Genomic DNA, 25600 nt, shown 5'->3' with positions numbered 1-25600 from the left:
CTTCACTCCTTTCTCTGCTTTGCTTTATTCCCTTCAATGCTTCTTGGGTTTAAATTCCTTCTTTTAGCTGCATATTCACTATTATTGCTGTCATTTTAATTTGACCAGCAGATATTTGGTTTGATCGTCCAGTAATGTGTGCAGATTGTTGGCGCTGTATTTAATCACACGTTTATTCTCTCTGCTCTGCTAAAAGATTTTTTGCTGACAGAAAATGAGATGAGATATTTCTTGGTTCTTGAACAACATTAACAAGGTCAAGTGAAGAGTTTCTGAGGCTTCAAAGCCGTGCAGTTTCCTTGAGTGGATTGTTTTATGAAATGTGAGCAGCTGCGTTAAAAGGCATGTGGATATTGACGAAATTGCAGACAAAAACAGCTGCAGTTGATCTGATGCTAACGACAATCATCTGCAGACATCTGATATGTTTAGCCTCCGGGTTGATTTTCAATATTTTTTTCATATCTCAGCTTCATAGTTTTTTCTGGTAAAATCTAAAATAAACCATTTAAATGTAAAAGGCACTCCAAGGCAGTTAGCCATTCATGTGCTGTCCTTTAATTTGCACAGAGAAAATATCTAAAATAGCACAGACTGCTGTCATTCCCCCACTTTTCATGCTGATGCACTAGAAATTTCACCTTAATAAAGAAATCCACTTATATATGCAAGTAAATGAGCGTCAGGTTGATATCATATGGTCCTAAAATCTGAAAAAGTTATATTATCATGTAAGTGTATTTCAGAGGATTTGTTTATTAAATCTTCCTTTTTAATTTCTACATTAAGTGAAACATCAATGAGGCATAAAGGGGCGGTATGACTTATTTTTCAACCACTAAGTGCCATTTTGTAGCACAATCAAGTAACAATATTACCTTCAGTTGTAGAAATATATACCAAACATAATTTTAAAGAAATTTGACTTTGCAAATTAGCGCCTACAAATTGGGCCTCTGTCTCTTTAAAAAGCTCTTACTCGTCTCAACATTGCTTCTCCATTTTTTGTGGAAATAAATGTTTAGTCATCTTGAATGGTTGCCACAAAAAATTTTAAGGTTCTTAAAACATGCATGAAAGAATCAAGACAAAAATCCAGTTATGTTCTGATAACAAAATACATAAAATATAAAACCTTCCCTTTAAAAATATAACGGTTGGTTCATTCAAACCACTTATGCGCAGTTAAAATTTGTTTAGTTGTGTCTCCATTGCTTATAAAATTGCCCCAATTTGAATTACAAGAAAGATTCTCTTGTAAAAATCTTTAACTTTTACAAAAATATGTTTTTTTGAACATATCACCTGTGATTTTAATTACATTCATTCAACGGCAACATTGCAATTTCGGAATAGTTTTTTTCCCAACATTAGCGGACTATGGAAAAAGTTTCGCGCATATTTGTGTTTTGTTGTTTCAGCAAGATCATAAAAACATTATTTTTAAACATTGAAATGTAAAATTTTAATTCATTTAAACCCTTTAAAGCCAGATTGTTATTTTTTTAGATTCTGGTACGTTAAACCCTAGAATTAAAAGAGATTCTTCATTAAATCTGTAAATATGAATTTTCTTGCATGTGTTAGTTGCTCTTCTGGGAACAGTGGAAGTGAACAGGTGAATTTGCAGCTTAATTATCTGAATAATTATGCAGAAAGTCGGATAACAGTAGCTGTGGTTCTGACATTGTTTTGTTGATATTTGCATAAAAAGCCTGATCGTCGCACGTTAAAGAGGATCAGTGTCGCAACGATTTATCTTTCCATGCATCAATGCTGGTTATTTTCTAATAAAGCACAACTGCTTTCACTGTGTTTTCTCAGATGAGAAGATGAAGGTTTTCTGTCTGCTTTAATAATTTATGAGTAATATCAGAGCGCAGACTGGGGGAGAGTCTCTGATTTATTGGAGTGAAAATAAGAAGCTGTCATGTTGAACCTCAGGGACCAAACAGCTGCCTCACGAGTTTGCACTTTGAGGACAATAAAAGCTTCAATTCCTGATCTCTGCTTTGAAAGGTTGCCATGTTTGAACAACGACAACAACAGAAACCCGACTGAATGAAAAGGAAAACTTCCTCACTTTTCTGATTGCTACATTTTCAGCTGCAAAAGCTTTTCTTTGAGCAAAATGAAACTTTTTGAGTCACTTTTGCAGACAAAGCAGAGACAAAATCAGCTTCTTTTTGAATTTATTGGCGAATCTCTGAAGGTTTACTGCTTCTTTGAATGTGCTCAAATAAAAGCAAGGACACATTTTTATTTTATTCACTTGCATAGCATGCAGTATTGTGAAAAACTCTTCAACCATTACCGTCTTCTTTTGCTTATAAGACTTTATTGTAGGTTTATTGAAAGTCTCTTAATGTTTTGGGGGGTTTTCCTTACCGTTTTCTTTATCTTTGTTTTTACTCTTGCAGCCAATCAGCTGCAAGGAAAACGTATGCAGCTCCTGGATTGTCTGCTTTGCAAACACTAGCCAATAGTCTGTCAACAGCCCTTCGTCTGAGAAGTTCAACTTTATACTCTGTAGCTGTGTTTCTATTTAAAATTTGCGTGAAAATTTGTCAATATTCCACTACTGTTGAAAACACAAGTTCATAATTGCTATGTTTTAAATAATAAGAAATGTGATTAAAATCATTGGATAAGTTTGTTCGCGTGATAAATTATTAAAAACCATCCCATACCATCAGCCTCCAACTACTTCCTGTTCCCTTCTTCTTTGTGGTTTGCATCAGCAGCAACATCCGGTTGTTGATCATGTGACTCGAGCATTTTCATTGCAGTTTTGTAAAATAAACCAATTTCGATACAGCCAAAATAACATGTTAGCATGGAAACTTTTTGTCAACATTCCCTTAACCAAATTGTTTTCGAAATATCAAATTGTACAATTATCTTATCAATGGAACTACAACTTATAAAAATAAAATCTATGAATAGACAAATTTTCCAAAAAAATTTTGAGTTAAATTCCACAGAAACACCTGAGAAAAGACATTAGTTTGCTGTATCTTTAACTTCAACAACCTGTAGTTTTATTTTCTGAAAACCTTTTGTTTTCAGGAGGCACGGCGTCCAGGCAGAGGGGTTTCAGAGGCTGCATCCGCGCTCTGCAGCTGAACGGTGTTACTCTGGACCTGGAGGAAAGGGCGAAGATCACGCCCGGCGTTCGGCCCGGCTGCCCGGGTCACTGCAGCAGCTACGGCTCGCTGTGCCAGAACCAGGGCCGCTGTGTGGAGAGAGCCGCTGGCTTCCACTGCGACTGCAGCCTGTCTGCTTACACTGGAGTTTTCTGCCAAACAGGTATAAATAATAAGTGCAGATAATGTTTTGGACATGTGATATCTGTGCTAAAGGACATGTACTTTCTTGCAAATCTGATATATTTATTTATATTAGATATTTTCAAATATACAGTTCATGACCCCAAGCAAAGTCATAAGACTTTCATATTCAATAGATTAGAAAATGCATTCTGGTGAGGCTAATTTTGTCAGATTAAAATTTTTAAAATAAGGTCTTAAACATACTTATTATTAAGCCCACCTGTCTGTATTAAAATGTTGTTTTTTTTCCATAGGTAATGTTGTAATTCATTAGCGTTAAGTAGAAATTCAGAAATTCAGCTAATTAGTTGATGTGCAAATAACAAAGCTAATATTTCATTTAACTCTTTAGCGCTTATGCTGACTTTGAAAACATGAATGCTAATTTATTTGGCTCTTTTGAATAAACTCCCAACGTTTGCATTGACGTTTTGGTTATCATTTATTAAGATAATAGTTAGATGTTTATATTCATGCTGTTATTTTGAAGGGATGATAATTAGTTAGTTCCATTTCCTCTCCTCATGTTCTTCCCCCATCATTCCCATCCAGTAACTTCATTTCACAAAAGAAACATACAGGAACAAAATAAAACAGGGACAGTAGAAACCGTGATATAAACATGAATACATCTACATTATAAAGTCAAAATGACATTGGTACTGAAGGGTTGTAGTCTTTCAAAGGCAGGTATAATTTGAATTGAAGTTAGCCCTTTAGCATTAGCTTCTGCTAAATACTGTTTAAATGTCCCGCTTTACTATTTGCAGTAATTTTTTTGATGAGCGCAACTAACTTTTTACTTAGCGGCGCCCCCAACGGATCAAAACTAATTGTAATAAAGACTTGAAATCATCAATCTGTGTTTAAACAATTTATATTTTATATAGTGATGGAGTTATTGAGATAAATGAGCTTTTCAATAATAACCTAATTGATTGATATTTTTTGTACTAATTTGGCATTTATCAAACAAATAAATCTCTCTTAAAGCTTCCTTAAATCTGTCAGCTCCACATCTGTTAGATTGAATGAATTAACACAGATTCTCTGAATAGAAGAAACGTGTGAAAACCATAAAGATGTGAAACCAACCAACTGGTTTTGGTTGGAGCTCACAGAACAGATTTTATATTCACAGAACTGATCTTTTGGGTCGACTTCATCTCTGTTTCAGAAGGTGGGTGGTGGTGCGTCTCTGCTGCTACACCCACTGAGAACAAAGAGAATAACAATGCATTGTTATTCCGACTGTCCGTAAATCCTTTAACTTGAGAGTTGAGCCGTCTCTGCGCTTTAAAAGGACCCTCTTAACCCCCCCGCCCACCGACTATTGACATGCTGTATTTATCTCCCACTGTATGCTGATCCACACTGTGTGTGAGTCACACTGACGCACTCACTGCTTAATATTTCACAAAGAAAACACAGTTTAAATAGCCCTAAGAAAACTTTTCTTTCACTCAACAGTCACACATTGTATTCCTACAAGCTGCGTTAAAATGCTTACACTATTTTGACTATTTGTCAAAAGTTAATTTTTCAGATCATCAAACTGAATTTTATATCAGACTGAGATAAGTCGCATAAATTTAATGGGTAGTTTTTATGCAGTGGTTCATCTTTCATTACTAAGGGCAAAAAGATATCAATAAACCCTGCTGTGTTAAAGCTGACCTGCTATACCTTCTTGAACATCTTACAAAAAGGGTTTATGGGGATACAAAACTTATCATATTTATTGCACAAAATCATTCTTAGCTGCTGGCCACGCCCCTTAACTCAATGTTTGCACTCGTATGTGAAAATGGTTTTAAGTGTACACAACCGTCCATGTTAGAAAAGCAGAAGTGGAGCCTTCTGCACAACCATCAAGAATGCAGAAAGCAGTTTCTAGATGCTACATGTCTGCGGCCATTTTCAAGGGTAAGTGTAAAATTTGTGTATTTTTATGTAGAATCTAGAAACTGCTTTCTGCATTCTTGTTGGTTGTGCAGAAGGCGCGAGTTCTGCTTTTCTAACAAGTATGCTGTATAATTTCAAATCTGTTTGCAGCCATATTTAAGTGTGCGTGTAAACATTGAATTATTCTGTTTTTAAAGGGATTCTTTTTAAACTAAATGTTGGTTTTATTCGATTTTATTTCGACCTATCCCTGCAGGGCCTCTGTCTTTATTTTAGAAATGGAAGTCTGAAGAAAATATGATTACAAAATCATATTAAAACAACTGAATCCACATGGTACCGAGTCCACATGTACTAAAAGGTCTTGTATAAAGTCACCCCTAGCAAGCGCAAGAGAGGTTTTAAAAAATCTAATAAACAACATGACCTTTTTAGTTAATTTATGTTTAATTACTGCCTGGACTGAGCTGTAAATTAGAGGCTAAATAACACCTCTGAACAATGAGTCAGAGACACTGAGGTTATTAAACCTATTCTCAAAAGGTCAGCAATACCTCAGCTCAACGTTTCGCAGGTGAAAATCCTGGAAAATTACCTTTTCTCCTATTAGTCAAGAGAGAAATTGATAAAAATCTAAATTAAATTTGACCTTCGATCTATACAAAACATGTTCATTACACTTTTTGGATGAAATCATTGTCAGATGATGAGGTTTTTATGACGTTTAAGTAAAATCCGCTAGAACCCAATACACAGCCAAGACAAGTCATAGATTACCACAATAGTGAGATGGTGTTGAAGTGTGAACACACTGGTGGGTCAGGAATGGGGAATCCACAGGGAATCCATCCTGAGGAGGGTTGGGTCGGTGAACAATGGGACAAATATCCAACCAGAGGCTCAGAGGTCAAAACGGTCCAGGGTCAGGCAAGGAAAATCCAATATTCAGCATACTGGAAGCTCGGTCAGAGGCAAGCAAGGTTCAGCAACAGGAGGTCAGAAACTCTTCTCAAGGTTGTAAGAACTAGGCAAAAACAGGCAGGATCAGAAAACCAGAAACTCCTCGGACATGAGAGCTGTGACGGGGAGCTGTTTAAATAGAGAGCAGCACAGTACAGGTGAGGAAGGGAGCGTAAGCAGCACAGTTAAGGTAAAGCTGTAATTATGAACATTTTTGTCTGGTCAGTTCAGAATTTGCTGTTTTAAGGCCTCTTGTCACTTTAAATTTAAATAAACTGCTTCTTGGTAATGACTCAGTGTGACTTAACAATTGGGAGGTTTTTGACAGCTGGATTTATATTTTTATATGCGTATAAAAACCTCCAAATTGTGAATTTTGCATAATATGTCTCCTTTAAACAACAAACATTGTTGTAAATAAATTAAATAAAATCTGACTTTGAGCTGGCAGTTTTTCTGCGAGGCGTCAGGAAGCCAGACGCCTCCCTCTGAAGGGATCTGCTCTCTCTCTTCCAGAAGTGTCAGCCGACTTTAAATCTGGGACGTCGATCAGCTACACCTTCAAAGAGCCCGACGAGCTGAGCAGAAACAGCAGCGACCTGCCCTCCTCCATCTACTCTGACCCGCTTCCCAGAGGAGAAAACGTCTCCCTGAGCTTCAGGACGACTCAGAGTCCGGCGCTGCTGCTCCACGTCAGCTCCCACTTCAACCAGTATCTCGCTCTGCTCATCAACAGGCACGGTGAGGGTCAGGAGGAGCCAGTGGAGGGACTTTAAAACTGGAGTTATGTCTCTATCTTCCTGGTTTTAGTGAGAATGCGAGCAGCAGCTTCTGGATCAGCTGCAGCTGTTTGATTGATTTGTTGGACAGGCCTGTGAAGACGCTGTTACAATAATCAATGCGACTAAAGATAAACGCATGAATGAGTTTCTCTAGATCTGGCTGAGACATTAGTCCTCTAATCCTGGAGATGTTCTCCAGGTGATAGAAGGCCGACTTTGTCTTCTAAATTTTTAAATTTTCTTTCAATTTTGACAAAATTCCAAAACTTGGTTTGTATTTTTAATATAATTTTCATATTTGAGGCCAGTTCCAGAAAGTAACCTGTATATTCTTGAAAATTACGTAACCTTAAAACTGGCCTTTGAGAACCAGAAATTACTATTTTAATTGTTAAAAATATTCTTAAAATTGTGTATCCCTGAAAACAAGCATGAAGTTCTGGGAAAGTTCTGTAAAATACATAAAACTAAACTTATTAAAACATGGTAAATTTCAGAATATAACCTGGATTATTTTACAGAAATAAGTAGTCTGGAAAGTAACCTATAATCTCTAGGAAGTAACTTTTAAGTTCTTAAAAAATAACTTGTTTTTGCTCTATTGTTTAATTTCCTTTTCTTTGTAATGTTCTGACAGTGACCCGTAAGTTTTAGAAAGCAATTGTTTAGTTCACATATTTCATAGAAACTGTTTTTTGTTCTTTTTTTTCCATGAAGTCAAATGCTGTAGAAAAGAGAAGCCACTTAACGCAATGACTGGAAACTCGTTTTATCTGTAAAATATGTCCAGAAGTTCAACTTCAGCCTTTCATTTTCTAACACGCCTGGCAGTTTGCAGCTTGATTTGCTGTTAATGGATTTTATTCCTGCTGTTAATGACTTAAGGAAGCTGATAGGAAGTGAGGCATTACGGTTTTGTGCTGACATTCTAAAAGCAAAGCAACCAATTAGGAGCTTTTTCCTGGTTTTGCCTTCAGATAACCAGGACTCCAGATAAAACTGCTGCAGTTCAAACATAAGAGTTTCACTGATTATTTTAAATTAATGTAGCAACATCAGGTAGGTTGATTATTACCTAATATTTTTAATCCACTTATTGTTGTTTTTTTATCTGTTCATCCTAAGGAACAAACTTAAAAAATGTGACCAGCTGCAAGAAAACCATGAACAAGTCTGGGACGTTTCCAAATTCCGAAAGTTTTTTATTCTAAGCTTTCCAATGATGCCAAACTCATGGAAATCAAAAGAGAAGTTATTTTGTGAGCATTAATAATGTTTTAAGACTATTTGCACTGTCAAAGAAATGTAAACTTAACTGAATTTGGCAGAAACAAAAATCTTCTTCTGCTCTATTAAATGTAAAAAAATATCCACACATTTCTGTCAATTGTATTTAATCACCAATTAAGTCATTTTGAATTAAATAAAAATTACAATAGCTCCTAACACGTGATCAGCATGTTATAAGCAAGCAAAGTCATAAAAAACTAAAGAATAGTTCTCACCAACTGAGACTCGTTCAGAAGAATCAAATTGTTCATGAACGACAAATCAAAACTCTCAGCAGGTCTGAATTGGTTTCCTCTGAAGTAATTCTGACGTTGTTTTCTTTCCGTTTTTCTTTTGAATGACCCGGTTCTAAGCTACTTATCCATTATTGTTTTTAACCACAGCCATTTCATAATCAGCCATTTAGTTTCAGCATTTGAGTTCAAGTCGCGGCAAATAAACTGTCATTTACCTGCAGTCCCATGCTGACCACTAGGGGGCAGTTTGAGAAAGACCGTTGTCTAGAAACATTCTCTTGAAAGTATTTGGTTCCAGCTAAAGCTCTCAGTAATGACCAAAGCGTTTCTGTTAAATCTCCACTTTAGAAGAAATAAATCCACTCTGATATTGAGAGGGAATTATCCTCCTAATCCAGCCGTTATCGAACAGATTAAACACATAATCCTAATCTGTTGGCAAAAAGACTCACAGAACAACAAGGCCGCCTTCTCAGAGAAGAGAAAACATCTCTAGTTTTGGAGATTTAAATCGTTTTCTTGTTTTGTCTTGCTTGTGAAGATGAGCTGGAGCTGAGGTACAAGCTTGACAGCGGCAGAGCTGCAGAGGTGCTGAGGAGCAGCATGAGAGGACTGGCCAACGGGCTGCTGCACACCGTTACCATCAGGAGGTCGGCCGACTCCGTGTCCATGCAGGTAAAACCGCCTCATTAGTGTGCAACGCACAGACACCGAGCAGCACCGGGATCCCCGTAGAGCTTCCTCTCTTTCTGCTTCTACACCACAAACTCTGCAAAGCACATCAAAGCTTCGCTGAGATAATTTACCGGAACCAGAAGTTGGACGAGATCAAAGGTCTGCAACGGGCGTCTCTTTGGACCTTCCACAATGACTTCTAAAAACAAAATTATAAAAACTAACTAGTGTGTTTTTTTTTAAGGTTGGTGTCATGTTAAACAAATATTTTATTAGCTTTACAACATTTTATATTATTACGTCAAAAGAATAGCTGGGGAGGGCAGCACAGTATTAACTGTTATTTAAAAATAATGTGTATATTATTGTTGTTGTTGAACAGATGAAGAAATGCTAAAAGTCTTGGTTCATCTCAGCTTTTCACAGTGAAATATCTGGTCATTTTTTTTCACAACACTTTTTTGCATAATCAACTACCGGACGTTTCTCCTGAGGAAAAGAATAAAAAAGTCGCATTATGGCGCAGCATGTCTTTTTAATGTCTTATCACGTGAACAAACTCATTTACATGTGATTTTAACTGCATTTCTCATTTAAAGGAGCAGCATCAAGCAACAGAGATTTACATCATGTTATCTTATTCCTTCATCAAAAACATACTTAGAAAATAAGAAATAAGATTAACTGCTATTTTAAAATAATATCTATATTATTATTGAACAAATGAAGAAGCGCTGAAACACTTTCTCACTTTCTAGCTTTCCAGCGTGAGATATCTGGACAGTCTTCGCGCTAGAATTAGGTTATTTTTTTGGCAGCTGCACCAAAATTAGTGCATTTGGCAAAACTGCAATGGGAAACTACAATTTCATTAAAGATACCGTATCCTGTCCATAATAGAGATTAAAAATGCAACAGGAGAGAAAGTAGAGAGAGAAAAAGTAACGATCATAATATTAACTGTCTGCCCTCCATTTGCCTCTGTACCTGCACATGTGAAATCAACATATTGAACAGATTGTTCTTTTTTTTTGTCAAATATTTAATTGCTTGAGTAAATTTCCGATCTGTTTTTAACATTCAGATGAGGTGGAGGGCGAGTCGCTGTTAACGAGATATAAGGCTAATTAATGTTAAACCTGTTCAGCCTTCGTTTGGCAGTGAGATTCAAACCTCAAGGACACTTAAAATTATCCAAAAGTCCAAATTGAGAACCAGGTGCGTTTTATTCCTGAAGCTCCACTCAGTTCTAACGTGTCACTTCCTGGAAGAAACTCCAACAGAGCAGCCGAAAGCCATGAAATATGAAGCTTCCTAATCATATCTTGGCTTACTGAATCACCGATCTTGTTAACAACCTCGGATGATATATGAGGGAAAATGCATCTCAGCAGCAGCCAGTGTGTGTGTGTAATTATAAACATAGTGAGATAAATAAGAAGGTGACCTCGTCTTGCTCTGGTGCAGCCTCCTGATTCATGGCGTTTGCAAGGAACCGGTAAAATATGAGCCCCTTCTTATCCGTTTATATCACTGTGAATTGTTTTTATCTTTAGTGTTCTGCAATAGAAAGCAGGATGCTGGAAGTGATTGTGGAGAAAATTATCTCCTACAGCAGATTTACTTTTAAAACTCCTCATGCTTGAGGTATTTTTCTCTCCTTTCAGATAAAAATGATCTTCAACCTGTTTCTTTACCATAAATACTGAGCGTTGTTCTTTTTATTTCCCATCAGATCGACGATAACGCCAGAGAGGACTTCAACCTGAGCTTTGCTGGAGAACTTGGCAGCCTCAGGTCTCTCGTTCTGGGCCGAGTGCTGGGTAAGTCAGGATGGACGGAGGTCCGTTTGGATAAAAACACTTTGACTCGTTAGCTCAATCTCTGGGCTAATTGGCCTTTTTTTTCTCTCAGCTTTGAGAGGCAAATAAATGCGTTACGAGCAGGACTAATCCAGATGAGTTGAGAGAAATTTAAAGGGGCAGTGTTATGTAAAATCAACCTTTTTGAACTGAAAAGTATGTAATAATGTAATTCTCTCACCTAAAACATACCTGGAGTGTTCTTAGATCCTTTCATGCATGTTTGAGAAATTATTTAATCTCCATGGCAACTGTGCAAAATGCTTGGGTGGACTTAGCCCCGCCTCCAGGTACGAAGCTCCTCCTCCTCAGAGCAGAAGTTTCCAAACTTAAAAGTTTCCGTTTAACAGAGCACCCGTCGCATGTGGCTTCCCCACTCTGCTCCTTCAGACTAGCCAGCAGCAATTAGCAAACACCCAGAGGACCTGCACATCTGCTAAGTTCATTATATGAGCTACTTCTCAATGAAACACTGGTAAAAGTGTAGTTAAAGAGTTAATGTGATGACTTTCTGAAGGTGGAGTTTCAGAATGATCGGAAGTTTTTAAAGAGGCAAAGTCCCAATTTCAAAGAAGTCAAATTTCTTTTAAGTCATATTTGGTTTTTGTTGATGTGTCTGAGAAGTACAGTGTAATCCCTCTTCAATGGAAAACTGTAATTGTGTTTTTAGACATCAGCTGAATATCGATACAATTTTGCGTGCATTTGTAGCGAGTGACAGATCTAATGACATTTTGTAAGTAATCTGCCTCAGAGCGCTTTCGTCACCCCTGCTGGTATAAATTTTATCTCCTCTGATGTAAAGTTCCTCCTGGCTCAGTGCTGTCCGTGGGGTTGAACCGCCTTCATGTCAAAATGTGACCCACAATCCCCTCTGTCGAACCAGAGATGGTCCAAAGTCAAATCAGAATCAGAAAAAGCAGCGGCGAAGTGGGTTTCCCGTCGCTTCCCCCCAGCCTCGTCATCCATCAGGCTAACTAATGGAGCCAGAAGGAACACAGGGAGGCTGGGAGAGACGTGATGTAGCGAGCAAAGCAACAGCTGAAAGGCGGCTGTAATGTTTCCTCATCAACATGCAGATGTGTTCAGGTAACAGTCATCTGATGCAGCTGTTTGTCGGCTTTAGCAGCTGCTGTTTACGCTGCAGAGAGGAGTTCAGATGAGTGATGGAGAGGATGGAGTCGGTGAAATTAACAGATAAAGGCAGAGAGGGAAGATTTGTCCCATGGAGTGATGGATGCAGACGTTCAAGCTCCATATTTGGCAGCTTGTCAGCTGGATTGAATGTTTTTATGAGCTGAAGTGAGTAATAACATGAAGCAATGAGCTTTGGTGACAGCCTAATGTTTGTGCGTATCATGATTAACTAGGCCAAAGGGGTTTTCAAACAACCTCTTTGAATTCTCTGTCTAAAACAGATGCATTCAGACCTGAACCTTCAGAGACACATAAAGACGGTTTGAGAATCAGCTTTCTATCAACAGGAACAAAACTAAGGTTATTATCTTTGGACCCAAAGAAGAACAATCTGGAGTCAAACAGCTTCAGTTGTTACAACTAGAAACTAGAGATCAGACCGAAATCTGGGTGTAGAACCTTCAGAGCCACATTAAGACAGTAACAAAGTCGGCCTTCTGTCACCTGAAGAACATCTCCAGGATAAGAGGATTAATGTTGCAGCAGGATCTAGAGAAACTCATCCATCTTTAGTCACATTGATTATTGGAACAGTGTCTTCACAGGTGTGACTGAAACATCAATCAGAACCAGAACGCTGCTGCTGGCGTTCTGACTAAAACCAGGAAGACAGAGAACATCACCCAGTTATAAAGTCCTTCACTGACTCCCTGTAGCTCAGAGAACTTTAAAATACAGTTGTTAGTTTATAAATCACCGAACGGCTAAGCACCACAACACAGTAGTTTCCAGACCCCTCAGGTCTTCTGGTTCTGGTTCTGCTCTGCATCCCCAGAACCAAAACCAAACACGGAGAAGCAGCATTTATCTTCTATGAACCACAAATTTGGACTAAACTTCCAGAAAACAGCAAAACAGCCGAAACACTGAGTTCCTTTAGATCAAGGCTGAAAACACCAGGTTTGAGTTTTGATTGACAATTACAGAAAATTGATCAACATAGATGATTATTTTAACGATGGCACTCATGTAAAGCTGCCTTGTTGTTGAAACGTGCTGTACAAATAAACTCGACTGACTGATTCTCAGATTCGGACTCCTTGGATCCGGACCTGGCCCGGCTCGGCGCGCTCGGCTTCGCCGGCTGTCTCTCTGTGGTTCGGTATAACTCCATCAGCCCTCTGAAAGCGGCTCTGCTCCACCCAGACTCCAGCCCAGTCGTCGTCCTCGGACCCTTGGTCCGGTCCAACTGCGGCTCGTCGGCTTCAGCCAATCCCTACTCAGCTGAGAACACGCACCACCTGTCAGGTAAAGTGTGACTTCAGTGTTCACACCTGCAGATAGCCGAGATCCAACAAGAGCCAACCTGTCTGCTTGCTATTTTTTTCCACATGCAGGTTTTAGAGGAAAAAATATTGCAAATTTACATGCAAATATTTGTAAAGTAACTCCATTCTGATTACAAAAAAAATCACAATAAACTGCAAAATCTTGGAGGGAAAGATTATCATACCAGAGAAACTTTATGCTCACAAACAACATCCACAGTCGTCTATATGGTCTGGCTGTTGACTCCAAACATTACATGAGCTGTGCTATTAACAATTATTATATGACCGTGGAAAAACAAACATTTTGAACAGAGAGACTTTTATTTAGGAGAAGGAGCTCATGAAATTTACTTTTACTGCAGAGAATCTGACGTAAAAGTAATAACGCTCACTCTGTCTTTTCTGTGTCCTAATAAGTGACCACGCACCATTTTCTATCAGAAAGGTGTCTTAAAATCTCTTATCTGCTTCGAGAAACAAACAAAGCTGAATTGTGACCCATTTATGTTTCACACAAGCAACATTAAATGTTTTCTGTTTCCAGTTTAAACCAGTTAAACCACAGAATGTCAAATTAGATTAATGCTCAGTGTTTCATTTTCTCAAATGCCTTGGGCTGACATTCAAGAAAAAGCATTTAAATTGTCTTCTTTCTGTTTCTGTTAAAAATAATCCTAAATGACGGATCGATCTGTGCATAAACGAAGCGTATTGGGGACAGGACTCTGTTAAACAGCAGATGGGCCTCAGTAGGAGCTCAGCGGAGAGATTTTATCCTCAGGCCGCAGCTGTAAATATGATTCAAAAACAAGCACAGGCCCTTTTTCCTTGTTCTGGAAATAATTGCCCAGCCTTATGCTCTCTTGATTCACAGATGGTGTTTAAGTTCTCAGCAGATGGGCAATACATTAATATTTACTGAGGAAACAACAAAACAAATGTTTCTTAGACAATATTTTCATCGGAGATTTTTCTGCTCTAATCCCAAAAGGTTTGAGATTTTCAGGCTTGGAATGATTTTTAGCTAGACACACACGCTTGAAAGAATTTAGGACGTTTTTTAATATACACAGAATTAAAATTATACATGCAAATGTAAATACAGTAACTATAAAACATAATTACAGCCACTGAGGGGCTTTATGCTTTCTACTGCTTTTATCAATCCATTATGATCAACAACATTGAATCAAAACATGTTAAAGTTTTGATTCAGAAGCTAAAATCTACCGTTTTTCTCATTTGTATTCTTAACGCAGTTATTGAGGCTTTATTTACCCAGAATGCCCTGCGCTTGGCGTTGACATATTCTTTCAAACCTCACCAGGGTTTACTTTAACTGAGCCGAGGTTTGTAGGCGGACCAGAGTTTGATTTGCATTTAGTAGAAAAATGGACTGGAGTTTGATCAAATACGCTGAAATACTAGACGGAAATCAACTGTATTTAAAGTTACTGTTACTTATAAGCTGATTGTTTTTTTATTAAGTTGTTGTTTGCCTTCTTGTTTTAGGAGCATAATCTGGACTTGTGATCATCATTTCTGCTGGCATTTCTTTGACCTGCTCTGATTCTCATTAAAAATACTCAAATTCTCTGAATCTTGTTTCTTCTCACTCTTCTTTAATGTCTCTCTGCTGCAGACCAGTCTGGTTCTGCTGGTTCTGGACAGCCTCTGGTGAACGCCATGAAGTCGGACTCGGCATTAATCGGAGGTAGGTTCTCCGTAAACTATCAACCTTTCCCCACAGCGGAGATAGAGAGAAATATTCCATCAGAAATTCATTTCATTTCTCCTCCTCTGCCTCGGTTGGAGCCATGACCGCACGAATCGAGTCACTTAAAATCGAATCAATCGGCGACTTTGGCACTCGGCACACAAAGAGCGCAAAAGTAATTAAAGCTGAGCTGACTGAGGAAACTTCTTTCTTTTCCTCTCTTATCTTCAAATGTTTCAAGGCTTTAAAACCAAAGATACTGAGAGAAATTGATTTCAGACATATTCTGAAATTCCAATTATTATAAACTTGGAGAAATGAGTGAACTGAAGGGCCCGACTTCCAGCGAGCTGAAGAAACAGACTGCAGGGCAAAAGGAGACGATTTGACCACGACGTGCTGAGACCACACGGCTGGATTCACAGAGAATCAGCCGAGTTCAGGCAATTTCTACTTTTTATGCGTTTGGAGAATAATGGCTGCCTCTTTAACCTCAACATATCTCTCTTTCCTTTCTTTGAAAGTTTAATTGACCACAAAAAAAGATTACAATGCATTAATACTCGTGATGTGGAGTTCGTGTACAGCGTGTGGAAATGTCACAGAAACTTCAAATCATCAGTTATTCTAGTACTCAAGTAATCTATCGATAATCTGATGATTAATTGATTAGTCAAATAAAAACTCATCCCATTTTCTACTTAAGCTAGCAGAAATATATAAAGAGTAAAAAATTGTAATAGAAAAAATTATTTAAAAAAAAAACTAATACTTTAAATCGTAAAAGAATTATTGTAGTAATCGAGTAATTATTGATATTCTGACAATCGATTAATCGAATTGGTAGCTATTTAAGCTAGTAAAATAAATATTAAAAGAGGTAAAAAAATTTAATAAGAAATATTTTATTGCTTTAGATGCAAATCTATTGAAACGTCACTTTAAGACACAAGTTTGAAGTATGAAAAAACTTTTTTTAAGTTTTGATGAGAAGTGGTTGGTAACATTTATAAGACCAAACATACGACATAAAAATAACAACAGACTTGATTAACTGGTGTTTGAAGTCCTTGAAAATGCTTAAATTTCAGGTGCAAAGTCTTTGTGGTGTCACTTTAACATTTACTCTCATATTTCATAAATGAGAATATATTGATTTTCATTTTCCACATTGAAATGTTTGTTTCACAGAGGGATTCTTATGGATAATGGAACCGGTGTTCCTATCAGTTCCCGTCCATAAATGATGAAGGATTTTTTTTTTTCACGGTTCTTTCTGTCCGGGCTGCACAACCCAAACATCGTCTCTGTGTTTGCGAATGCTCTCTGCCCCCCCAGGTGTCATAGCGGTCGCCATCTTTGTGATCGTTACCGTCTTCGCCATCACCGCCAGATTCCTCTACAGGAGAAAAGAGACGTATCGGAGTCGTGAAGTCAAGGCGGCCAAACAGGAAGAGAGCCAAGATTTCCACTACAGCAACCAAACTGACGGCCGGAAAAACGACTCTGGTGAAAACTCAAAGGAGTTTTTCATGTGAGCGGCGGCCGGCCAGGACGATGCGCTGGTGTTCATCCAGGAGGAGGCTGCGGACAGAACCGCGCCTCACGCTGCACTACGAGCCAGTTACTCTCTTTGATGGATGCAAAAATGGACTCGGAAAAACATGGAACAGCACAACGTTTTGACCTTTACTGTATATTGTGTAAATATGGAGCGGAGGTGTTAAAATCCTTGTTTAAGAAACTGTAAATATTAAAGATGTAAATGTGAACATTGGTGAAAGGTGGTTTTATGGATTGTTTTAACTTCATGATTGTGATGTTTCTGATGTGCGACGGAGTGTTAGGGCCACGCTATGAACATAAAAACATACAGTTACCAGAATAAAGTCATAAAACTGAAATGTATGAAAATAAAGTCATAACATTAAGACTTCATTCTTCAATTATTTTGAATTTATTCTCTGATTATTTTTGCCTTCAATAATTTGTTTATATCAGTGGATTTGTTTTACATAAAAGTAATTTTCTGAATTTAATCTCCAAAAATTATTTAATTATGCTTTATTTGATTTGTTGTCACACTGTCAGAAATAATTTAATTTAAAAAAAGAAACTTTGCGACATTATTCTCAAATTACTTCAACTTTATCCTTATATTATTTCCACTTAGATAATTTATATACAGTGTAAAACATTTTAAATAAAAAGAGTAATTTTATGTATTTCTTTTTGTAATTTTACAGCTTTATTATACTTTGACTTGTTTATATCACAATGGAAGAATAAAAATAATTTTGACATTATTTTCAAAAATTTCAACTTTATTCTCAAATTATTATGATTTTTAAATTTAATCTTAGCGTGGCTTTAATACTTCGGCATACTCATGGCATCTTTTCTGTAGGAAAAGAATGAATGTTTGTGTATGTAAATGAATTTTTTTAATCTTTAATCGGGTTCTTGAGGAGTTTGTCGGAGCTGCTGTTTGCTCAAATGCAAACCTTTTTATTGTGTATGCTGCTTTGTGGAGTAACAATGCCAACTCTTCAAATGTTTTGAACCCTTTTTGAATATCTTAAGAGGACATTTGGGGATGTATGGAGTAATTACGAATAGTCACTATTTTACCTGCAGTAGCCAGCGGTCAGCATAAGCTATGTTTAGAGATTCAAGTATTTTTTTTTATCTAGTTTCTAGTGCAGACATGTTCATACACTTAAAATAAACTAACAAGTAACTTTTTAGCAAGATAATGGAGCTTGTTTTGAGAAAATAATTCCTTAATATTGATTATTGCACTTACAACATGGAAAAAATATGTTGTTAAACAGAATTTAGCAAAAACATTCAATTGAACGTCAAGACCTGCTGAGTTAATCTGAGAGTAGCCATTAGCTTGAATTGATGTAGCTCTTAGCTTTCCTTGAGTAGCTGTTAGCTTGGTTCCAGATAGCTGCTAACATTATTAGCACATTAGAATTTAACGTTGAGGCGGCTGACTGCAGGTAGGATACTTACTGCTCATTACTAACTCAGCAACCCCACTTCAACTATCAATCTATATCTTTAAGTAGTTCTTGAATCAACTATCCAAAAGAATCTGAGCAAAAGATCAAACAAACATGTTTCTTCAGGCAACATTTCAAAATACAGGAATATTTATTTTTTCTTTTTATCAGGCCAAAGGAAGATTTAAAAAAAGAATTAATGTTTATTATCAAAATTGTACATTAATTTAATAAAAGTCTCATCATGAAGTTACTAGGAGATCAGTGGGAGTCTGGTGTCTCTTTAATATCTATCTTTTGTTTGTTTGTTTTTCTGTAGATTGTAATTTCACTAATTATTTTCCAAATTATATCCAAGAAAGAAAACATTTAAAACACTAAATATCATTCGCAAGAAGCTAATGGTAATTCCTGTTACAGAAAACAAGTGGAAATGTTGATTACATGTTGAATTTTAGCCATAAAATATTAGTCCCCATTTATTTTGTAACTAATTTAACAAATGAGATAATTGAAGCTGTGCTCTGTTATGATCAAACGTTTAGTTTACCTTTTACCTTAACTTCCAATTTACAGCCTGAAACCTGTAGATCTGTGAGCCGATCATAGTGCAGTTACATTCATCTCCATGTTTTATCTTTTAATGTCAAAGAAATCTGAAAGTAGTAATTTGGTTGCCAGCTGTTGTGTTTTGACCTTTCAGATCACTAATGGACTCACTTCCTCGTTCTTTTTCAGATATTAAAAACAAAGTAGTGCATGGAGTTGAACCAGATGAGCAGGATCCAAGGTGCAGAAACTCAGGTAGACGAAAAACAAAGACAGCAGATTCAAAGTTTTTAACATATACGGATGTTTTCACACGCAAAATGTCATTTTTGTGAAACGAAGCAAAAACTTTTCACCACTTTGCTGAAAGGGATCCATGATGACTTGAACATTTCGGCCTAAAATATGTTGTAATTTTACGTTGTGATCTACTGTTTACTGTATCAGCTGGAGCTAACAGCATTAGCAGGAGCTAACTCAAAATCAAAACAAATAGGAAGATTATAAATGGATGTTTTACAGGGATCCTGAAGCATCTTTTTATTTCTAACACACCATTCTGATATATTTGAGGAAATGTTTTTATTTTTACTGTGAACAGCTTGAGTTAAAAACTGAAGCTACTTGCAGCAAACAACCATCTCCTTCTATGTTAGCATTTCCAAGCAGCACAAATACCTATTTTTCTGCAAAATGTCTTCCTCCATTTGATTGTTGTCGTCTTCATCTCCTCTTGCCTTATATTTGAACACGATCCGATTCAAATTTTATTATTTTTATTGGGCAATAATTACTGTTCTGGCTGGATGACGCTAGGGCTGTAGCACCTAGCATACGTCATCTACCCAGAATGCATTGCACCGTAAACAATATAAATTTTTTTACATTTAGAAAAACTAAACAGCCTGCTTCATTTTGACTGTATTGTTTTTACATCTGAAATAAATGTTGCTATCGCTAATTGTGGATCCCTTTAGCATAGCGCCTTTTAGTAACATGTGGAATATGTAGTTTATATACCAAAATTAGGTTTTATACTCAGATGTTCAGAATGTAATTAGGAACACAAGGGTAGACCTAGATTAATATTGAAATTTGTTTGATAAAAGAGAGCAAATACTTTTCAGAAAACAGCTTAAGCTAGCACTAGCGTTAGCAATGAGACCATTTTGTAGTGTATTATTTCTGGACTAAATTATCACTTTCCACATAAAAAAATCAAACTGGGGTTTTTTTTTCTACCCTGCTGATTCGTCCTTGTTTGCCAAAACTGCCATTTTGTTCAGATGATAGTGAGATCTGAAACAGGAACGAATCAGCATCTTTCACATTCATATCAATAAAAGGTTTTTGTTTTGATTTTTTTAAAATACTTTCCTCAGAAACTTTTTAAAAATATCTTCACTTGATGTTTTTATACAAACAGTAGAGATATCAAGAGCAGTAGGCCTGGAGGAGGAAGAGGTCTTTAAAGAAAAAACATTTTTAAGGAGCACTCAGCCAGAAAATCTCCATAAAATACCATCACATTAGATAGTTCTTCTAACTGAAGTCAGCATATGAATTAAACATTTTCATGAGTGATTTTCTTCCAGCGACTTTTTGCTGCGGTGCTGTTTTTTGGTTGTTGTTTTTTTCAGTTATCAAAAGGCATCTTCAAAGTCCTTCTCTCTCCAATCATGCAAATGAGCAAAGCGCACATTTGTTTTGAGGGTACTGCACTCTTCTTTGGCTATTTGTGGAGATATTTTCTTATAAGTAAGGGTTTGTTTTCTTTTTTTATTTTTACTTAGTTTGTTTTTTTTAGCTTTTTAGGAATGCCTTGTACAGGATGTTTCTTCCCATCCACGCCTGCAGGGAGCTTCACATTCAGGCCTGCTAATGGCTCCGAAGAGCAAAGCTTTTAACACTGACAGCTGACTGCATGCAGAGCTGCTTAATGTGCTTCTGAACCCCTAATCTACTTCGATCTTGACAGGTGGTTTGTTTGCTCTTGTGATGAAATGAGACAGGAAAATAACCTGAAAGGATTTCTGAAACAATCATGGCACAACAAGGAAAAAAGGTGATAAAAAATGAGGAAATGTGACTTAACACTCGATTGACAAAAGCTGGTAAATCCACAAAGTGAATAATTCATGTCTCAGTTTGAGTTTGATCTTTAAAGCAGAAAAAATTTTACTGTCTCTGTCTTATCACATATATGTTTCAACTCAAGGTTTGAGGGCCAAATCTGGCCCGCAATAAACTTTTATGTGTCCCTGTAGACTCATAAAAGATAACAGTTGTTCTTAAACATTATCTTATCAAACAAAAGCAGATTTTATCTGTTTATTGTCAAATTACATCAGTCATGATGGTACAAAGAATTGGCGTCAAGTAAACAAAATTCAACACTTTTTCACACTGATGCATAACTGTTAGTTTGTTGCCAATTTTCTGCAAAAATTGTCAAAAAATATTGCGTCAAAACGATGCTAACTCCCACCTACAGGTGGCAGTGTTTCTTCTTCTACTGCCTCGGCCTTACCAGATGTCGAGTTATACTCTGCAGGAGTTTCTGTTTTTTCAATACCCAGCTATTTCTATTAAATCATAAATGCAATTAAAATCACAAAGATTAACTTTGTTCATGCGGTAAGACATTAAAAAAACAACATGCAATTCTGTTGTCCTCAAGCTACTTCCTGACATCTTCTTTGTAGCTTCTTTCAGTAGTAACATCCTGTTTTTGATCATCCGACTCATGTGATGTGAAAAAAGTTTTTCCATTGTGCAAAATGAACTAATTTGATTGAATCATAAAACCAATTGATGTGTTTCCATTGAGCAAATTTATTTTCTATATATCAAATTGAAAATTGGTCAATCGAAACACAGCTTGTGGTTGTTATGGAGAGTAACAAGAAGTCACGTTTAGTGCCATATGTAAGAAAAAACATGGCAAAATGTTTTGCAAATATTTCTAAGTTACCGTCACAAAATCAATGATTTTGACTACAAAAATCCTGGAGGGATTGATCAATGTGAGAAGATCATTATATATTATTATTATTGAATATTATTTAGTTTTAAGTATTACTTATCAAATTCAGATGCAACTTTTGATTAATATTTTAATAATTTCATGAGTTTTATCAGTTTCATACCAAATATTGTAATATACTCTATTTGTAAACTTATTTACTGTTCTGCGTTCACTCACATACAAATTTGAGTGAGAAGATATCGATAAACAGCTGTTTATTTGTAAACCATTGAAGAAACCAAAAACATAAGATATTCCACTGTCGAGAATTGTACGTTTCTTACCATTTGTTTCACCTTTTGCATTGATAGCAGACAAAAAATAAAAGAGAGAAATTAAGTCGAAGGTGAAACCCTTGAACCAATGAGCTCTTTAGTTCACTAGTTAAATGAGCCTGATACTCGTTTAAGCCTGATCCCCATTTACTTACTTTCATGTTTACAGTAAGTGTTCCTTCCAGTCGTACCGTGGGAGGAAGCGCATCCTTCAGTGCTGACATTTCTGACGGCTGTTTCCATCCCAGAGATGAGAGGAAATATGTAGATGTGCCGCGTTGAGGAGCAGTGGGTGTCGGAGTGATTCTCTGTGAAGAGCCACTTATCCTCTCTGCCTGTTTTAATGTTCAGACGCCCGAGGAAACGAGATGATTCACTAATCCCCACTCAGTTTATCTAAATCTTACTGGATGAGATCAGAGACCAGATGTGAGGATGATAACTGGCATCTTAAGCATATGTGGAAATATCATTACCATCAGATAAGCTCAGATTTTTGGACTCATTTGTGGTGAGTGCAGCAAACAGAAGCAGAAATATTCTGAAAATGCTGATGTTTCATCTGCAGCTGAAACTTGACACAGAGTTTTATGTTTCTCATTGGTTCATGAAGATACTTTATTGTTCTTCTTTGTTCCTCTTACATTCTGCAAACTCTGCACCATGTGTTCAAAAGTAGCATTTATCCTGTATAGAGATGATTTATGTCTACCAGTAAATCAAATTACACTCTTTCATACCATTATTCTTCAGTCTCTAGTTGATAAAATGTTGTTTCATAACTCAGGGTGATTTTACACCTCATAGTTCAGTGGACTCAGTTTGATTTGGAAACAAAATTTCAACATTTGTTACATTTTAAGCAGCTGACGTGTCAAACAAACCAAACCCTTTGGAAAACCAGTTCCCCTCCTCGCCTGTAGGGGCGCTACATCAAAAACTAGTGAAGAACATCACATGAAAACCTCTGAGGAAGACACAGAACGCACTTTTCTTCTTCACAAAATCTAAACAAAAAGTGGAGTACTGTCAGATTTTAGCAATTGTAGAATTTCTCTTTTGTCTTTTGCTAAAGATCACGAATCATTTCTTCTGCTAGCGCTGGGCTAGCATGTTTGTTTTGGTTGTATTTACCCAAAATGCCTTGCATTACAATTCGCTTCCTGCTTTTGGAGTGGTCTCCAGTTTGCTTGCTGTTCACATATGCATTCAATGTGAACAGCAAATGAACCAATCTTTCCCGGCAAAACAGCTAGAGTTGGACTAAAGTGGACTATGTGGCTGTTAATCTGGTAGTTTTGGTGAATTCGGAGCAATTTCCCATAGTTGCCAGCTACCCAAACCAGAGACCATCAATGTTCAAATTCCTCTTCTCTATAACATCTACAACACACCTATAATGGCTGCTGGAAAAATAATGTATGTTGTTGTTGACTTATCATCCAGAAACCGCTTTCTATATTCTTGTTGGATGTGTAGGAGGCTCCACTTCTGCTTTTCAAAGATGTGTGGTTATATAATTGCACATTTGTTTGCTGCTTAAATGGATTTAAAGGGACAAGACTCCACAAAACTGCTAAAAATAAGAATTATTTTATGCAAACCTGCATAAAATCTTAATAAACATGTTTAATCCTCTCCTAATCGGTTCAAGGAAGCATAATAGGTGCTTTAAATAGGCCGCCAGATTCTTCTGAGTGTGAGAAAGATCACATGTGAATCAGCTGCAGCTCATTAATTGCAGCACTGGCGCTTTGGGAGTAACTGCTGATTGACGAAATCTCTTCCTGGGCCAAACAAGCTACTTATAGCTATTCAGATGACTGGCTGTTCATCCATTCAATGGTGTTTAATTGAAATTACAGCAGTGATGTTTCTGGATGATGTGCATGAGCAGCAACCCAGCTGCTTGCATCTTTCTGTATGACAGGATGGCCTTTTAATTACAGCAGCCTCGCCTTTCCTGCCTCAGCTTCCCTCATTGCCATGCAGATCCGTCTCTCACCCGTCCTCTCCTCTCTATTACCTGAGCAGACACTAATACAGCCGGATGTGGTGCTAGTTACAGTGCAGAGCTGCTGTTTACATGGCTGTCCAGGCGTGGAGGTGAAAAACGCAGAGATTTACGGCAGGAAAATGACCCAAAGACTAGAAGCAGAACATACGGGTAACGATGAAAGAACAAGATGAATGTTTCCTGTATGACATTTAAAGAGAGAATTTATGGGAAATTTACTTTTTGATCATATTAAAATATTAATAGCTACTCAAAAGGAAACCTACAGTGTTGATTTGGGCCACCGCACATAGTTACTCGATTGTGCTGTAAAATGTTACGTTCTTGCAAAAACATTTGTTATTTTGATGTTACAGATCTCATAATTATGAGATAAGTCATCTTTTTCTTTTTCTTCTTTGTTTAATGCAATAAACTTCTGTAGTTTTTGGCTTTGGCGAAAAAAGAGTTAATGCAGAAAAGGGAAAATGGAAATTTACAGAATTAGCTCCGTCATAAGGAAACTTCCTCTCCATTGGTTGGTCTGTGCCCTACCAGAGCCACGGGACTCCATGCTACTTCCTGTTCATTACAGCCATAGCAAAGCATCACCATCTGATGAAAATATGCTTTAGCCTGGTTGGTTTACTTCAACCCAGCAGATGGAAACACCAATTTGCATTCTATATGTGCAAAATGTTAAAAGTTCACTCAGAATTTGCAGATTACGTTTCGAATAACTGAGCTTCACTTCTGCAGTGAGTGACAAAGTTAAAGATGATCTTTGCTCCAGTTTGGAGAATTGTTAATGCAGATAACGATGCGCCTCCTTAGGGACCAAATCCATCTTTACCTCAGAGAAAAATACCATTTTGGACTCTTCTCCCCAGCTCATTTTTAGATTATTGCTGCACACCTGCAAAGCGTTTGTCGTCTTCGCAGTGGCTATAAATACAGCCAGACTCCTTTGTTCTGTGACAGACTGCCGCTGTTGTTTGTGTCAGGCCTGTTTCCTGCAGGATCCTGAGATTTGGATGTTTGGACAAGCTGCCATCGCAGCTCTTTGAATCTGTTGTAAGCAAACACAGTTTTATTTACTTATAGTCGTCCTTCAATGTGTGAGTCTGTTTGGGTTGTTTTCACTTCCTCCAAAACAGCAGCAACAGTTTCCAAAGAAAGAGATGAAATTGACCAGGCAAAGCAGAAAGAGTTGACTTTTTTTGTATGTTTTTGTTTTGGGTAATTTTAGAATTACCCAAATCTCAAGTAAGATGTTTTTTTTTATTGTTTTGTTTGGTGTGATTGCAAATTGCACTCTTCATCTTCTCCTTTATTTGCCCGAAGCAGCTTGTGTCTGCAGAAAGCAGATACTGTCAACACCAGGAAAAGGCTCGTCTTCTTGGAGCAGAAAACTTTTTAAAATCTTTAATTTCCCAGCTTTGAAGTTATTTTCTAACCCATAAAACTTTGAGTTTATTTCCACATCCAGCCCACTATTTATGTTTTGAAGCCTA

At 37.1% G+C, this 25600-nt stretch overlaps 1 protein-coding gene across 6 annotated transcripts in view; it reads left to right on the top strand.

Annotated features, from left to right (window-relative positions):
• LOC129355730 (contactin-associated protein-like 4) overlaps positions 1-25600 on the top strand; it is a 164629-nt gene that overhangs the window by 121985 nt on the left and 17044 nt on the right. For 3 of the 6 annotated variants that reach the window (XM_055025327.1, XM_055025329.1, XM_055025328.1), the window contains 7 exons: positions 3070-3309; positions 6714-6938; positions 9047-9180; positions 10916-11003; positions 13269-13487; positions 15153-15224; positions 16566-16999. In XM_055025327.1, the coding sequence (XP_054881302.1) occupies positions 3070-3309; positions 6714-6938; positions 9047-9180; positions 10916-11003; positions 13269-13487; positions 15153-15224; positions 16566-16765 (1178 nt within the window). In that variant the 3' untranslated portion in view covers positions 16766-16999. Of the gene's footprint in view, positions 1-3069; positions 3310-6713; positions 6939-9046; positions 9181-10915; positions 11004-13268; positions 13488-15152; positions 15225-16565; positions 17000-18976; positions 19551-25600 lie in introns of those variants that run through there. The other 3 variants (XM_055025333.1, XM_055025331.1, XM_055025330.1) reach the window with 2 other exon arrangements.

Source organism: Poeciliopsis prolifica, unplaced genomic scaffold (assembly GCF_027474105.1).
Source record: "Poeciliopsis prolifica strain line A6 unplaced genomic scaffold, Auburn_PproV2 SCAFFOLD143, whole genome shotgun sequence".
NCBI classification, from domain to species: Eukaryota; Metazoa; Chordata; class Actinopteri; order Cyprinodontiformes; family Poeciliidae; genus Poeciliopsis; species Poeciliopsis prolifica.
This window is presented reverse-complemented; position numbering and strand designations above follow the sequence as displayed.